This window comes from Nerophis lumbriciformis, linkage group LG17, assembly GCF_033978685.3.
Source record: "Nerophis lumbriciformis linkage group LG17, RoL_Nlum_v2.1, whole genome shotgun sequence".
NCBI lineage: Eukaryota > Metazoa > Chordata > Actinopteri > Syngnathiformes > Syngnathidae > Nerophis > Nerophis lumbriciformis.
In genome coordinates this window covers 44,554,365-44,572,462 of record NC_084564.2, presented here as the reverse complement: position 1 = coordinate 44,572,462, position 18,098 = coordinate 44,554,365, and the positions used below count along the sequence as shown (strand labels likewise).

Below are 18,098 nucleotides of genomic sequence, written 5' to 3'. Positions count from 1 at the left end.
TTGGATCATAGTTTATTTTGGGTTTTGAGACACTTGTGGTTTATTGTTTTGATGACATCTGGAATCTGTCCCATAGGAGGGGGGTACTGTGATCAGGTGTTGGATCATAGTTTATTTTGGGTTTTGAGTCACTTGTGGTTTATTGTTCTGAGGACATCTGGAATCTGTCCCATAGGAGGGGGGTACTGTTATGATCCGGTGTTGGATCACAGTTTATTTTGGGTTTTGAGGACATCTGGAATCTGTCCCATAGGAGGGGGTACTGTGATCCGGTGTTGGATCATAGTTTATTTTGGGTTTTGAGACACTTGTGGTTTATTGTTTTGAGGACATCTGGAATCTGTCCCATAGGAGGGGGGTACTGTTATGATCCGGTGTTGGATCATAGTTTATTTTGGGTTTTGAGTCACTTGTGGTTTATTGTTTTGAGGACATCTGGGATCTGTCCCATAGGAGGGGGATACTGTTATGATCTGGTGTTGGATCATAGTTTATTTTGGGTTTTGAGTCACTTGTGGTTTATTGTTTTGAGGACATCTGGAATCTGTCCCATAGGAGGGGGGTACTGTTATGATCCGGTGTTGGATCATAGTTTATTTTGGGTTTTGAGTCACTTGTGGTTTATTGTTTTGAGGACATCTGGAATCTGTCCCATAGGAGGGGGGTACTGTTATGATCTGGTGTTGGATCATAGTTTATTTTGGGTTTTGAGTCACTTGTTTTGAGGACATCTGGAGTCTGTCCCATAGGAGGGGGTACTGTTATGATCCAGTGTTGGATCATAGTTTATTTGGGGTTTTGAGTCCCTTGTGGTTTATTGTTTTGAGGACATCTGGAATCTGTCCCATAAGAGGGGGGTACTGTTATGATCCGGTGTTGGATCATAGTTTATTTTGGGTTTTGAGTCACTTGTTTTGAGGACATCTGGAGTCTGTCCCATAGGAAGGGGTACTGTTATGATCCAGTGTTGGATCATAGTTTATTTGGGGTTTTGAGTCCCTTGTGGTTTATTGTTTTGAGGACATCTGGAATCTGTCCCATAAGAGGGGGGTACTGTTATGATCCGGTGTTGGATCATAGTTTATTTTGGGTTTTGAGTCACTTGTTTTGAGGACATCTGGAGTCTGTCCCATAGGAGGGGGTACTGTTATGATCCAGTGTTGGATCATAGTTTATTTGGGGTTTTGAGTCCCTTGTGGTTTATTGTTTTGAGGACATCTGGAATCCGTCCCATAAGAGGGGGGTACTGTTATGATCCGGTGTTGGATCATAGTTTATTTGGGGTTTTGAGTCACTTGTGGTTTATTGTTTTGAGGACATCTGGAATCTGTCTCATAGGAGGGGGGTACTGTGATCTGGTGTTGGATCATAGTTTATTTTGGGTTTTGAGACACTTGTGGTTTATTGTTTTGATGACATCTGGAATCTGTCCCATAGGAGGGGGGTACTGTGATCAGGTGTTGGATCATAGTTTATTTTGGGTTTTGAGTCACTTGTGGTTTATTGTTCTGAGGACATCTGGAATCTGTCCCATAGGAGGGGGGTACTGTTATGATCCGGTGTTGGATCATAGTTTATTTTGGGTTTTTGAGTCACTTGTGGTTTATTGTTTTGAGGACATCTGGAGTCTGTCCCATAGGAGGGGGGTACTGTTATGATCCGGTGTTGGATCATAGTTTATTTTGGGTTTTGAGTCACTTGTGGTTTATTGTTTTGAGGACATCTGGAATCTGTCCCATAGGAGGGGGGTACTGTTATGATCCGGTGTTGGATCATAGTTTATTTGGGGTTTTGAGTCACTTGTGGTTTATTGTTTTGATGACATCTGGAATCTGTCCCATAGGAGGGGGTACTGTAATGATCTGGTGTTGGATCATAGTTTATTTGGGGTTTTGAGTCACTTGTGGTTTATTGTTTTGAGGACATCTGGAATCTGTCCCATAGGAGGGGGTTACTGTTATGATCCGGTGTTGGATCATAGTTTATTTTGGGTTTTGAGTCACTTGTGGTTTATTGTTTTGATGACATCTGGAATCTGTCCCATAGGAGGGGGGTACTGTTATGATCCGGTGTTGGATCATAGTTTAATTTGGGTTTTGAGTCACTTGTGGTTTATTGTTTTGAGGACATCTGGAATCTGTCCCATAGGAGGGGGGTACTGTAATGATCTGGTGTTGGATCATAGTTTATTTTGGGTTTTGAGTCACTTGTGGTTTATTGTTTTGAGGACATATGGAGTCTGTCCCATAGGAGGGGGGTACTGTTATGATCCGGTGTTGGATCATAGTTTAATTTGGGTTTTGAGTCACTTGTGGTTTATTGTTTTGAGGACATCTGGAATCTGTCCCATAGGAGGGGGGTACTGTTATGATCCGGTGTTGGATCATAGTTTATTTTGGGTTTTGAGTCACTTGTAGTTTATTGTTTTGAGGACATCTGGAATCTGTCTTATAGGAGGGGGGTAGTGTTATGATTTGGTGTTGGATCATAGTTTTTTTTGGGTTTTGAGTCACTTGTGGTTTATTGTTCTGAGGACATCTGGAGTCTGTCCCATAGGAGGGGGGTAGTGTTATGATTTGGTGTTGGATCATAGTTTTTTTTGGGTTTTGAGTCACTTGTGGTTTATTGTTTTGAGGACATCTGGAATCTGTCCCATAGGAGGGGGGTACTGTTGTGATCCGGTGTTGGATCATAGTTTATTTTGGGTTTTGAGTCACTTGTGGTTTATTGTTTTGATGACATCTGGAATCTGTCCCATAGGAGGGGGGTACTGTAATGATCTGGTGTTGGATCATAGTTTATTTGGGGTTTTGAGTCACTTGTGGTTTATTGTTTTGAGGACATCTGGAATCTGTCCCATAGGAGGGGGGTACTGTTATGATCCAGTGTTGGATCCATAGTTTATTTTGGGTTTTGAGCCACTTGTGGTTTATTGTTTTGATGACATCTGGAATCTGTCCCATAGGAGGGGGGTACTGTAATGATCTGGTGTTGGATCATAGTTTATTTGGGGTTTTGAGTCACTTGTGGTTTATTGTTTTGAGGACATCTGGAATCTGTCCCATAGGAGGGGGGTACTGTTATGATCCAGTGTTGGATCCATAGTTTATTTTGGGTTTTGAGCCACTTGTGGTTTATTGTTTTGATGACATCTGGAATCTGTCCCATAGGAAGGGGGTACTGTAATGATCTGGTGTTGGATCATAGTTTATTTGGGGTTTTGAGTCACTTGTGGTTTATTGTTTTGAGGACATCTGGAATCTGTCCCATAGGAGGGGGTTACTGTAATGATCTGGTGTTGGATCATAGTTTATTTGGGGTTTTGAGTCACTTGTGGTATATTGTTTTGATGACATCTGGAATCTGTCCCATAGGAGGGGGATACTGTTATGATCCGGTGTTGGATCATAGTTTATTTGGGGTTTTGAGACAATTGTGGTTTATTGTTTTGAGGACATCTGGAGTCTGTCCCATAGGAGGGGGGTACTGTTATGATCTGGTGTTGGATCATGGTTTATTTGGGGTTTTGAGTCACTTGTGGTTTAAGTTCTGTTTCAGCACCCCTGTTTTGTGTTGTCTTGGTTGCTGATTGGTTTCGCCTGCATCTGATTAGTGTTCGGGACCCACACCTGTTCCCGGGCACTAATCAGAGCGCTATTTAGTCCTGCCTTTTCCCGTCACTCAGCCTGGTGCTTTTGTTTGCTTTACGCAACTGTCAGGTTCATACCTTGTGTCCGTAAGCTAAGCGTTGCCTTATGCCTTCCCTGTGTGTGCTATTCCGTTAGCTTTCCTTGTGCTAGGCACGCTCTCCTTGTGTTCACTCGTTTTGTTCGTTTCTGTTTTGTCGTTTCTGTCACCACAAGTGACTCAAAACCCAAAATAAACTATGATCCAACACCGGATCATTACCATTGTAGCACCCATTCGACGCCGTATAAGTCAGTGGTACCCCTCGTAGTCGCTTGATTCGAGTGGAAATGGCGGGCATTTCCCCATTTCATCGCCAGGATGTCAAGACGAGGACTATGGTGTGTTTGTTTTCCCGAGATGCAAGTAAATTTGGACTGGTCATGGCGTGAAGGTGAATACATATTTATTTATAACACTCAAAGGAACAAAAAACGCGCTCAAGGCGGATGTACAAACTTGACTAACGGTACAAAAAGACTTGCACGTGGGCAAAAAACTGTGAACAATTAAACAAAAACACTAACTGTGGCATTAATAAACAAAAAACTTACTTTGCATGGACTATGAAGTGCGCAGAGGTAAAAGTCTGACAGGGGTATGAATCCGGGATGTCGCCAGAACGACGAACTGAAAACAATGAACTTAAATACTACCGACATGATTAACGAAAACAGGTGCGTGACTCAAAACGTGAAACAGGTGCGTGACGTGACAGGTGAAAACTAATGGGTTGCTATGGTGACAAAACAAAACAAAAGTGCACAAAAAGTCCAAAAACAAAACCGAACATGACTAAAACAAAACATGATCACACAGACATGACACAGGACAGCTGAGCTAGCTTGCGGGGTTTTCCGACATGGTCTCACTACACTCTTAGAAATAAGGGTTCTAAAAGGGTTCTTCTACAAGGGCTGAGGTTCTTCTGAAAAACCCTTTCCCGAAGAAAGGGTTTTTCAAGGATTCTTGGTAACGCTAATGGTTCCAGTAAGAACCATTTTGATCCAGAGAACCCTTTAAAACCCCTTTTCTGAATAATTGGTTTTAAAAGGGTTCTCACTATAACACTAAGGGTTCCAGTAAGAACTATTTTGATCCAGAGAACCGTTTTTGGAAGAAAGAGTTCTTCAGGGATTGTTGAAAGCATGGGTAAGATCCTGTGTCACCAGGGACATACTTCCTGATAACATTTGCCAATAATGGTGCCTATCTTTAAATAAATGTTTTTCTCATTAAAATGTTTTGAATGTTTGTTCAATGTCAACATGATAAATGACCACAATATAATATGAACTAAACTGATCTGTAGAATACAATATGGTTCTTTATAGAACCCTCAGAAGACAAGACGGTTATCGGTGAAAACCTTTGAAAAGGGATGTTTTTAGAACCCCCTGTGTCAGGTCTAGATGAAACCCTTGAAACATGAAAGAGTTCTTTGTGGAACTCCCTGTGTGGGTTCTAGATGAAACCCTTGAAACCTGAAAGGGTTCTTAGTGGAACTCCCTGCATGGGTTCTAGATGAAACCCTTGACAAACGAAAGGGTTCTTAGTGGAACTCCCTGTGTGGGTTCTAGATGAAACCCTTGAAATACAAAAGGGTTCTTAGTGGAACTCCCTGCGTGGGTTCTAGATGAAAGTCTTGAAATACAAAAGGGTTCTTAGTGGAACTCCCTGTGTGGGTTCTAGATAAAACCCTTGAAATACGAAAGGGTTCTTAGTGGAACTCCCTGCGTGGGTTCTAGATGAAACCCTTGAAACATGAAAGGGTTCTTAGTGGAACTCCCTGTGTGGGTTCTTTGTAGAACCTCTCATGGGGGGTTCTGGGTGGAACCTTACACACACAGTTCTAGGTAGAACCCTCCGAAAGGGTTCCAGGTGGAACCTTTATAAAAAGGTTCTACCTGGAGCCAAAAAGGGTTCTCCTATGAGGACGAGCCGAAGAACCTTATATGGTTCTACTTAGCACTTTTATTTCTAAGAGTGTAGATGTAGTTTCTCTTTAAATACCCTTCTTGAAAACAAGGGTTTTGCCACCTTATCAATGTTTTGTTCTCCTTCTTTGTGGGTTTCTCTGCTATAGCTGCGCTCCAGTGCAACACTTCCTGCTTTCCTCAAGTGAAACTTCTGATTGGATACTCACTTGGTAGTAACAAGTGAGTATCCAATCACAGGAGGCGTAAATGCCACGTTCAAGGTGAGGCCATCTAGAAGGTCTTACTGACAACAACTCCTGATCTGATTGGCTATGGCAATTATCTATCAACTGTATGTTACAGTGCACACACATTGTTGATTCTGAAGGCAGATTTTGGTACAGCATGGCAACATAAGCTAGCTGAATTCTGATTGGATACAAACTAAAACTAAAAACAACAGCACTGGAAGGAGCATAATATGACATGAAGAGAATATGAATACGTTTACATATTTAGGGAAAGTAAATTAACTTTAATTATGATGATTTGTGGTTATGTTAGGCCAGCAGAGAAGGTGTGACGGCACACCACTGCATACATGCATTCCCCTTATTGACGACTTCTAGGGGTGGTTTTCAATTGAATTGTGATTCTTATTGGAACAATTCTTAATCAATTTAAAAAAAATCAAAACTGGATTAAAAAAAGATATACCGTATTTTCCGCACTATAAGGCGCACCGGATTATTAGCCGCACCTTCAATGAATTACATATTTCATAACTTTGTCCACCAATAAACCGCCCCGGATTATAAGCCGCGCCTACGCTGCGCTAAAGGGAATGTCATAAAAACAGTCAGATAGTTCAGTCAAACTTTAATAATATATTGAAAACCAGCGTTCAAACAACTCTGTCCCAAAATGTACGCAAATGTGCAATCACAAACATAGTAAAATTCAAAATGGTGTAGAGCAATAGCAACATAATGTTGCTCGAACGTTAATGTCACAACACACAAAATAAACATAGCGCTCACTTTCTGAAGTTATTCTTCATTCGTAAATCCTTCGAATTCTTCATCTTCTGTGTCCGAATTGAAAAGTTGCGCAAGCGTGGGATCCAAAATGGCCGGTTCCGTCTCGTCGAAGTCATCGGAGTCAGTGTCACTGTTGTTGTCCAGTAGTTCTGTGAATCCTGCCTTCCGGAAAGCTCGGACCACAGTTGTGACCGAAATATCTGCCCAGGCATTTACGATCCACTGGCAGATGTTGGCGTATGTCGTCCGGCGCTGTCTGCCTGTCTTAGTGAAGGTGTGTTCGCCTTCGGTCATCCATTGTTCCCACGCCGTTCGCAGTCGTGATTTGAATGCCCTGTTGACACCAATATCCAGCGGTTGGAGTTCTTTGGTTAATCCACCTGGAATGACGGCGAGTGTTGTATTTGTGTGCTTCACTTGTTTTTTGACACCATCTGTGATGTGGGCGCGCATAGAGTCGTATATCAACATGGACGGAGCTGTGTGAAAAAAGCCACCCGGCCTCTTCGCGTAAACTTCCCTTAACCACTCGCTCATCTTTTCTTCATCCATCCATCCCTTCGAGTTAGCTTTTATGATGACGCCGGCTGGAAAGGTCTCTTTTGGCAAGGTCTTCCTTTTGAATATCACCATGGGTGGAAGTTTCTGGCCATTAGCATGGCAAGCTAGAACCACAGTGAAGGATGACTTCTCATTCCCTGTGGTGCGAATATTCACCGTACGTGCTCCCGTTGTATCCACAGTGCGGTTCACAGGAATATCAAAAGTCAGTGGAACCTCGTCCATGTTGATAATGTTCTCTGGCCGGATCTTTTTTTCCGCTATCTTGTTTTTACAATATGCACGGAAAGTAGCCAGCTTTTCTTTAAAGTCGTTAGGCAGTTGCTGTGAAATAGTGGTCCGTGTGCGGATGGAGAGATTGCGTCTTTTCATAAACCGGAAACACCAAGAAGCACCACCTTTAAAATCATCCAGGTGAAGTTCGCTTGCTAGCGTTGTTGCCTTCATTCGAATAGTGATGGTGCTGACACTTCTGCTTGCTGCTCTCTGCTCAACAACCCACTGTTCGAGTTTGTCCTCTAACAGTAGCCATCTTGCTTTGTTCCCTCGGAAACTCTGTTTTGTCTTCTTTACCTGGCGCAGGTCATCTTCTTGCTTCCTCCACCTACGCACCATTGATTCATTTATGTTATATTCTCTTGCTGCTGCTCTATTTCCGTGTTCTTCGGCATGACTTATTGCCTTAAGTTTAAATTCTGCGTTATAAGCGTGTCGCTTAGTAGGAGCCATTTTGTAGTCTGGTCTTTACAGATGTAAACACACAAAGGAAATGAAACGAAATATCCGCGCGCTTCTTTTTCTTCCGGGGGCGGGTGGTTGCTTACAGTAGAAGAAGAAGCGCTTCCTCTTCTATGGGGGCGGGTGCTTACCTTGGCGGTTGCTTGCGTAGAAGAAGAAGCGCTTCCTGTTCTACCGGGAAAAAAGATGGCGGCTGTTTACCGAAGTTGCGAGATCGAAACTTTATGAAAATGAATCGTAATATTAATCCATATATAAAGCGCACCGGGTTATAAGGCGCACTGTCAGCTTTTGAGAAAATTTGTGGTTTTTAGGTGCGCCTTATAGTGCGGAAAATACGGTATATATAATTGTATTATTTTTAATCTGTACTGTCCATATTATAGATGCAAATATCTGCTGTCCAGATTTAATTTACAAATGTAGAATTGTAAAGGTAGAGCGTTATTAAACAATACAAGTTATTTTTTTAAAGTAATACAGAAATGTATCAGAGCTTTTTATGTATTTTATGGAGGAATGTAGTTAATTATAGAACTGGCACCCAATGTTATAAAAAAAAAAAAAAAAAAAAAAAAAAATATTGATTTTGAATCAAGAATCGATTCTGAATCAAATCGAATCGTGTGGCGCCCAAAGATTGACAGCCCTAATGTGACTGTAAATCAATGCTTTGAAGCCATGACTCATTATTGTGTTGTCACCTTGTTAACGAGTCGTCAATTCAAGTCAAGACTTATTCGTTGCTATTTTTCTGCACAGGCTTCTGGCTGGGGATTCTCATTTGTGTCATCTTGCAGTCCACATTTTACATTATCGTCATCTTCAAGCTGGACTGGGACAAGATGACAGAGGAGGTAAGATACCACTACAGTCCTGTAGGTGGCAGTAATGTGCATTACAAAGTGGGTACCAGAGGTGGGTAGTAACGCGCTACATTTACTCCGTTACATCTACTTGAGTAACTTTTGGGATAAATTGTACTTCTAAGAGTAGTTTTAATGCAACATACTTTTACTTTTACTTGAGTATATTTATAGAGAAGAAACGCTACTTTTACTCCGCTACTTTTATCTACATTCAGCTCACTACTCGCTACTAATTTTTATCGATCTGTTAATGCACGCTTTGTTTGTTTTGGTCTGTCAGACAGACCTTCATAGTGTTTCAACAAATACAGTCACTGGTGACGTTCACTCCGTTCCACCAATCAGATGCAGTCACTGGTGACGTTGGACCAATCAAACAGAGCCAGGCGGTCACATGACCTGACTTAAACAAGTTGAAAAACTTATCGGGGTGTTAATTGTACGGAATATGTACTGTACTGTGCAATCTACTAATACAAGTTTCAATCAATCAATCAAAAGTGTGAAGGAAAAAAGACACTTTTTTATTTCAAACGTACATCCCGTCACAAGCCTAAAGACTGACTGCACAGTTCCTGTCTTCACAATAAAAGTGCCGCTCCATCGCGCCTGAGCTTTCAAAATAAGAGTCTCCGAAAGCCAGCGCAAACAAGCTAGCAAGCTACGGAATTTGCCGCCAATGTATTTCTTGTAAAGTGTGTGAAAACGAATATGGAAGCTGGACAAATAAGATGCCAAAAACCAACCACTTTCATGTGGTATTAGACAGAAAGGAGGAACTTTTTTTCTCCTGCATTTGAAAACGTGGACGTTAAGCACTGCTGTCTGATTGCAATCAATGCAAGTCATCAGAATCAGGTAATACACCAACTTATATTCTTGTCTTCATGAAAGAAAGGAATCTATATGTGTTAAACATGCATGTATATTCATTAAAACACCTTTAACATGTAAACAAAAACGGCAAAATAAATAAATATAAATGATATACTCTATATATCAATGTATGTGTATATATATATATATATATATATATATATATATATATATATATATATATATGATATGTGTGTGTATGTTACTCATCAGTTACTCAGTACTTGAGTAGTTTTTTCACAACATACTTTTTACTTTTACTCAAGTAAATATTTGGGTGACTACTCCTTACTTTTACTTGAGTAATAAATCTCTAAAGTAACAGTACTCTTACTTGAGTACAATTTCTGGCTACTCTACCCACCTCTGGTGGGTACTAACTGCCACACACAGCAAGCATAATTGTTTAGTTTTTTTTGCTCAGGTGGGTTACTCATTAATTAGACCCCAATGAAAAAGTGAAAATTGATGCCTCAATCCTTGATAGGGAATTGAAGAATTAGTTGAATTAGTAGATTAATAATAATAGATTTTATTTGCCAACCTCAAAGTGCTAAGTTGAATTAGTAGATTAATAATAGATTTTATTTGCCAACCTCAAAGTGCTAGTGCATTAAAAAAATAAAATAAAAAGATAATACAAAAAAATAAAAATAAAAACTAGAACAGCCTAATAGCTAGAACTAGTATGCATATATCTAAAAAAAAATGTTTTTTTAAAAAGAAGGTTTTTAAGCCTTTTTAAAAGCATCCACAGTCTGTGGTGCCATCAGGTGGTCAGGGAGAGCGTTCCACAGACTGGGATTAAGTGATGATTCTTCTTTATTTTAATGCTAAATCAAAATGTTCTTAATTACTCTTTCCATGAGCGTACCTTTTATTAAGCAGAATATTGTCGTGCAATACCACACCGTTATTGACGGTGTAGTCTTCTTCAGACATGCAGAAGACTAGTTCAGACGAGTCTGCGGTGCCTCTGCTGTTCCAATCCAAACAGTGCAGTCTGTTCAGCCTCAAGTTGCTTCACAATGCAAATTATTGCACAACCAACATTGGGAACAATCATTTTTGACTTGTAAATATGTTGATCCTGATCCTCCAGCACATTGGCGTATAAAAGGTTCTTCATGGCTTTTACGGTTATGTGTAATCCTGCTAACCGCTTTGCAAAGGTAATAAGGCTCATTATGACTGAAGTTGTCAAAAAGGATGTTGTGTAGAATGGTACAGTACTTTATTACTGTACTCTTATTGCATTTTCTCATAAATGTAAAAAAACAAACAAACAAAAAACAGACAACAACAAACTATCTAATAGGCCAGGCCTGGGCAATTATTTTGACTCGGGGGGCCAAATTTAGAGAAAAACATGTGTCTGGGGGCCGGTATATCTATTTTTAGGAACACTAATACAAAACCACACAATAATGTCTGATTGAAAGCTAAAAACGTTATGACAGACCGCCTTAAATTTTACTTTTTTTTTACTGAAAGACACCCAGAATGTAGATGAAAATAAAGAATGTTACAATATTAACTATGAAGGATAAAACAGTGAATATTGACAACATATGAACGTCACACCCCCTCTCCATCCACATGTTTTACAATCAAGCCAAACACAACAAAAATGCAACAAACAGTGAAATATGAACATGAAGGGTAACATAAACCAGCTACAATGTGATATATGTGATATATCACTAAACTTTACAACTTTGTTGTCAAAATCTCCTTCCACGTCTGTCCCTGACACCCACATTTCACACTCTGGAAACACTCTGTGGAAACGCTCCCCACCCACACTGCTTGGTGCCTCGTCTGAGCTGACTTACATTACCATAGTAACTAATTAGATGACCATAGTAACTAATTTGATCACCATAGTAACTAATTAGATGACCATATTAACTAATTCGATGACCATAGTAACTAATTCGATGACCATAGTAACTAATTTGATGAGCATAGTAACTAATTAGATGAGCATAGTAACTAATTCGATCACCATAGTAACTAATTAGATGACAATAGTAACTAATTAGATGACCATAGTAACTAATTAGATGAGCATAGTAACTAATTAGATGAACATAGTAACTAATTTGATGACCATAGTAACTAATTTGATGACCATAGTAACTAATTCGATGACCATAGTAACTAATTCGATGACCATAGTAACTAATTTGATGACCATAGTAACTAATTTGATGAGCATAGTAACTAATTAGATGAGCATAGTAACTAATTCGATCACCATAGTTACTAATTAGATGACAATAGTAACTAATTTGATGATCATAGTAACTAATTCGATGACCATAGTAACTAATTAGATGAGCATAGTAACTAATTAGATCACCATAGTAACTAATTCGATGAGCATAGTAACTAATTAGATGAGCATAGTAACTAATTAGATGAGCATAGTAAGTAATTAGATGAGCATAGTAACTAATTAGATGAGCATAGTAAGTAATTAGATGAGCATAGTAACTAATTAGATGAGCATAGTAAGTAATTAGATGAGCATAGTAACTAATTAGATGAACATAGTAACTAATTAGATGAGCATAGTAAGTAATTAGATGAACATAGTAACTAATTAGATGAGCATAGTAACTAATTAGATGAGCATAGTAACTAATTAGATGAGCATAGTAAGTAATTAGATGAGCATAGTAACTAATTTGATGAGCATAGTAACTAATTAGATGAGCATAGTAACTAATTCGATCACCATAGTAACTAATTAGATGACAATAGTAACTAATTTGATGAGCATAGTAACTAATTAGATGAGCATAGTAAGTAATTAGATGAGCATAGTAACTAATTAGATGAGCATAGTAAGTAATTAGATGAACATAGTAAGTAATTAGATGAGCATAGTAACTAATTAGATGAGCATAGTAACTAATTAGATCACCATAGTAACTAATTCGATGAGCATAGTAACTAATTAGATGAGCATAGTAACTAATTAGATGAGCATAGTAAGTAATTAGATGAGCATAGTAACTAATTAGATGAGCATAGTAAGTAATTAGATGAGCATAGTAACTAATTAGATGAGCATAGTAAGTAATTAGATGAGCATAGTAACTAATTAGATGAGCATAGTAACTAATTAGATGAGCATAGTAAGTAATTAGATGAGCATAGTAACTAATTAGATGAGCATAGTAACTAATTAGATGAGCATAGTAACTAATTAGATGAGCATAGTAACTAATTAGATGGCCATAGTAACTAATTCGATCACCATAGTAACTAATTAGATGACAATAGTAACTAATTTGATGACCATAGTAACTAATTAGATGAGCATAGTAACTAATTAGATGAGCATAGTAACTAATTTGATGAGCATAGTAACTAATTAGATGGCCATAGTAACTAATTCGATCACCATAGTAACTAATTAGATGACAATAGTAACTAATTTGATGACCATAGTAACTAATTCGATGACCATAGTAACTAATTAGATGAGCATAGTAACTAATTCGATGAGCATAGTAACTAATTTGATGAGCATAGTAACTAATTAGATGAGCATAGTAACTAATTTGATGACCATAGTAACAAATTTGATGACCATAGTAACTAATTCGATGACCATAGTAACTAATTTGATGAGCATAGTAACTAATTTGATGAGCATAGTAACTAATTAGATGAGCATAGTAACTAATTCGATCACCATAGTAACTAATTAGATGGCAATAGTAACTAATTTGATGACCATAGTAACTAATTCGATGACCATAGTAACTAATTAGATGAGCATAGTAACTAATTAGATCACCATAGTAACTAATTAGATGAGCATAGTAACTAATTAGATCACCATAGTAACTAATTAGATGACCATAGTAACTAATTCGATGAGCATAGTAACTAATTTGATGAGCATAGTAACTAATTAGATGAGCATAGTAACTAATTTGATGAGCATAGTAAGTAATTTGATGAGCATAGTAAGTAATTAGATGAGCATAGTAACTAATTAGATGACCATAGTAACTAATTAGATGAGCATAGTAACTAATTTGATGACCATAGTAACTAATTTGATGACCATAGTAACTAATTCGATGAGCATAGTAAGTAATTAGATGAGCATAGTAACTAATTAGATCACCATAAACTAATTAGATGACCATAGTGACTAATTAGATGAGCATAGTAACTAGTATATGATGCAGATTCCAAGCATGTAAAGACTTAGTAGTAGTAGTAGTAGTCTGTAGTAGGTCTAGAGCAAAACAATCATTTATTTTTAATGCTCAATTGTAACTGCTCCAATGCCAAATGAGAAAATGAGCCATTAATGCTTACTTGGCAACAACACTTAGGCATACTTGCCAACCCTCCCGGATTTTCCGGGAGACTCCCGAAATTCAGCGCCTCTCCCGAAAACCTCCCGGGACAAATTTTCTCCCGAAAATCTCCCGAAATTCAGGCGGAGCTGGAGGCCACGCCCCCTCCAGCTCCACACGGACCTGAGTGACGTGTTGACAGCCTGTTCACACGTCCGCTTTCCCACAATATAAACAGCTAATGATTGGTTTCTTATGTGGGTTTATTGTTAGGCAGTTTCATTAACGTCCTCCCAGCGCGGTAACAACACACAACAACAGCAGTCAAGTTTTCGTCTACCGTAAAGCAGTTCGTCTGCCGTAAACAGCAATGTTGTGACACTTTTAAACAGGACAATACTGCCATCTACTGTACATGCATATGTGACCCACCCATAATGTGTCACATTTTTGTGTTGATTTATTTATTTTATTTTGTGGTTTGAATTCGTTTTTGGAGCTGTCATTACACATTTATCAGTATTCACATTGGTCAGTAGGGGGCAGTAGGGCGTTTCTTCCCAATTGAATGCTATCACCTGCAGACCGGAAGTGTCTTGTCATTCTGATGAGCGCGACCAGTCTGTGAACAATTGAAACGTCCTGTGTGTTTTTTCCTCCTGTATAACAGGTTAGTTTTGGTGAATCAACTCACTGAATAATATCCATGTGATCTTTATAAGTTTAAGTACACATTCTGATGGTGGAGCCTAACTCTAAAGTGTTTGTGAGTTGTAGTTTGTATTTGTGAATGAATCCAGTGCACAGCTGCAGTAATCAATACAAAAAGGCGACGTGAGTGCGCAATGTTTATATAGGAACTTCTGATCCTAATTCAGACTCCCAAATTAGAGCTCCCGTTTTCTTATTGATTTTATAATGTATATTTGTATAATGTGTGTGTTCTGAAATAGTGACAGAGAATAGAACAAGGATGGAGAATTCAACCCTTAACTCAACAATGAGTAGATGAGTGTTATGTGTGTAGTAAGTATTTCTCATATATATATATATATATATATATATATATATATATATATATATATATATATATATATGTGTCTTAATAAGGTTATCCAAAAAATAGTGCTCGATACCGTAGTAGAGCGCAATATATGTATGTGTGGGAAAAAAATCACAAGACTATTTCATCTCTACAGGCCTGTTTCATGAGGGGGGTTCCCTCAATCATCAGGAGATTTTAATGGGAGCATTCACATACCATGGTTTATATAGGGCACAGAGTGGGTGGGTGCAGGCTGGCCTAGGGGCGTGGTGATTGGCTCATGTGTTACCTAGGAGGTGTTTCCGTCTATGGCGGCATGCTGTTACAATTTCGCTGCGCTTGTTGAGGGATGACAGGTCTGGACGGTAAATAATAAACAGTTTCTCTTTCAAGCATAGGTTGCATCTTTTATTACCACTATTGTAAGGTGTGCTGGATGCAAGAATTTGCCATGTTATTGAATATTCAACATTATTGTCTTTGAGGTCCCAAATGTGTTTGCTGAGTTCTGTGGTATTCCGCAGGTTTTTGTTCCTGAAAGAAGCCTTGTGATTGTTCCATCTGGTTTTGAACTCTCCCTCGGTTAATCCTACATATGTGTCGGATGTGTTAATGTCCTTGCGTGTTACCTTAGATTGGTAGACAACTGATGTTTGTAAGCACCCCCCGTTGAGAGGGCAATCAGGTTTCTTTCGACAGTTGCAGCCTTTGTTGGTTTTGGAGTCGCTCTGTCCGGGGGCCGACGGCTCATTTGCAATTGTTTTGCTTGATGAAAGCGGATACAATTTCACCCTCACCTATGAACCCACGCCAGGAAACCAACCAAAAAAGAACAGAAAACGAAACGACATCATCTGGTACAACCCCCCATACAGCAAAAACGTCTCAACTAACATTGGCCACAAATTCCTCAATCTGATTGACAAACACTTTCCCAAAGACAACACCCTAAGAAAAGTATTCAACAAGAACAACATTAAATTGAGCTACAGCTGTATGAACAATATACGACAAATTATCTCAAACCACAACAAAACAATTGCAAATGAGCCGTCGGCCCCCGGACAGAGCGACTCCAAAACCAACAAAGGCTGCAACTGTCGAAAGAAACCTGATTGCCCTCTCAACGGGGGGTGCTTACAAACATCAGTTGTCTACCAATCTAAGGTAACACGCAAGGACATTAACACATCCGACACATATGTAGGATTAACCGAGGGAGAATTCAAAACCAGATGGAACAATCACAAGGCTTCTTTCAGGAACCAAAACCTGCGGAATACCACAGAACTCAGCAAACACATTTGGGACCTCAAAGACAATAATGTTGAATATTCAATAACATGGCAAATTCTTGCATCCAGCACACCTTACAATAGTGGTAATAAAAGATGCAACCTATGCTTGAAAGAGAAACTGTTTATTATTTACCGTCCAGACCTGTCATCCCTCAACAAGTGCAGCGAAATTGTAACAGCATGCCGCCACAGATGGAAACACCTCCTAGGTAACACATGAGCCAATCACCACGCCCCTACGCCAGCCTGTACCCACCCACTCTGTGCCCTATATAAACCATGGTATGTGAATGCTCCCATTAAAATCTCCTGATGATTGAGGGAACCCCCTCATGAAACAGGCCTGTAGAGATGAAATAGTCTTGTGATTTTTTTTCCCACACATACATATATATATATATATATATATATATATATATATATATATATATATATATATATATATATATATATATATATATATATCTTAACCACGCCCCCCACCCCCCGAAATCGTAGGTCTCAAGGTTGGCAAGTATGCACTTAGGACACAACACTATAAGGACTATGAGACACATTCATTCATGACTTAGTTTTCACAATTAAATCTGCATTCTATATAAAGTATGCAGAGTTGCTGCCGTCAAATGATTGTATTGATGAATGTTTTGTCCAGGCTGTAAAGCGAGCCCAGAAGAACAGCCATGTGGCCCTCCTAAGTTCTGCTGTACCGGACCAGTACCAACCTGTCCGGTCCGAGGCCGACGCCGTCACACGGCGAGCCAACGCTGAGCAGCTCTCACTCGGCCAGCTGCTCCTCAGGCGTGGCCTGACTCTCTTTGCCGCTCTCGCTCTCCTGGCTGCGGGTGCAGGTGTGCACTACTTGGTTCCCTTACCACGGATCTTGCACCCCAACGGTAATCAGACTACAACCCACTGGAGTAATGGCAGTTACACTCCTGATTAGGGTTGCAACATTTGGGGAATATTCAAAGTTGGAAACTTTCCATGGGAATTAACAGGAATTAATGTGAATAATCATTGAATGCAACATGCTAGATCTCGCAACATGATTATTAGCTAAAACAACCTGATTTAATGCAAATTCCGTTGAATTTCAACCCTGCACTGTGCATTCCTCCATCACATATGCAGTGCATTCTTCCATTGATTGATTGATTGCACAGTACAGTACATATTTCGTACAATTGACCACTAAATGGTAACACCCCAATACGTTTTTCAACTTGTTTAAGTCGGGGTCCACGTAAATCGATTCATGGCAATCACATGGCCAGATAATTCCCAGCATGCAACACGCCACAGCAGGGCTATTGAGGCCACACTAGTATTTGAGCCCAAGGACTTCATCCAGTCAGGTAAGTGTTGATGATATTACTGGGGTAAATATAGCCCTGATGCTAATTTTCTCTATGTTAAATCCCATTCCTTTATGCTAACAACGTTAGCGATCCGAATGGACCTTTTTTGTGATGTGTAAAGTACAACTAGCAAATACTAAATGAGTACCGGTAAGCTAAGTCTGTTCTGCTAGCCATTCTGTTGTCATACAAGAATGTAGCTTATAGTTTGATTGACTGTTCATTTATTCATCTAGCCTATTTCTATTCATCTGTCCATCAGTAAAGAATTTTTAAAGACTACTCCAATTGTTTAGCGGACTATTTATATCTGTGTGTGGCATTGCATTAGTCTTTTACAAGAATAAATAAGGGTCCTTGAGGGTGCATGGGAGTT

The 18,098-nt window shown here is 39.2% G+C and overlaps 1 protein-coding gene across 2 annotated transcripts in view; it reads left to right on the top strand.

The window, feature by feature from the left end:
• Positions 1-17,877, top strand: part of LOC133614293 (multidrug and toxin extrusion protein 1-like) — a 61,968-nt gene extending 44,091 nt beyond the window's left edge. Inside the window, exons 15-16 of one of the 2 annotated variants that reach the window (XM_061972145.1) lie at positions 8,708-8,802; positions 17,017-17,877. In XM_061972145.1, coding sequence (XP_061828129.1) covers positions 8,708-8,802; positions 17,017-17,307 — 386 coding nt within the window. In that variant the 3' untranslated portion in view covers positions 17,308-17,877. The remainder of the gene's footprint in view (positions 1-8,707; positions 8,803-17,016) is intronic. The other variant, XM_061972146.2, reaches the window with a different exon arrangement.
• Positions 17,878-18,098: the final 221 nt, after the last annotated feature.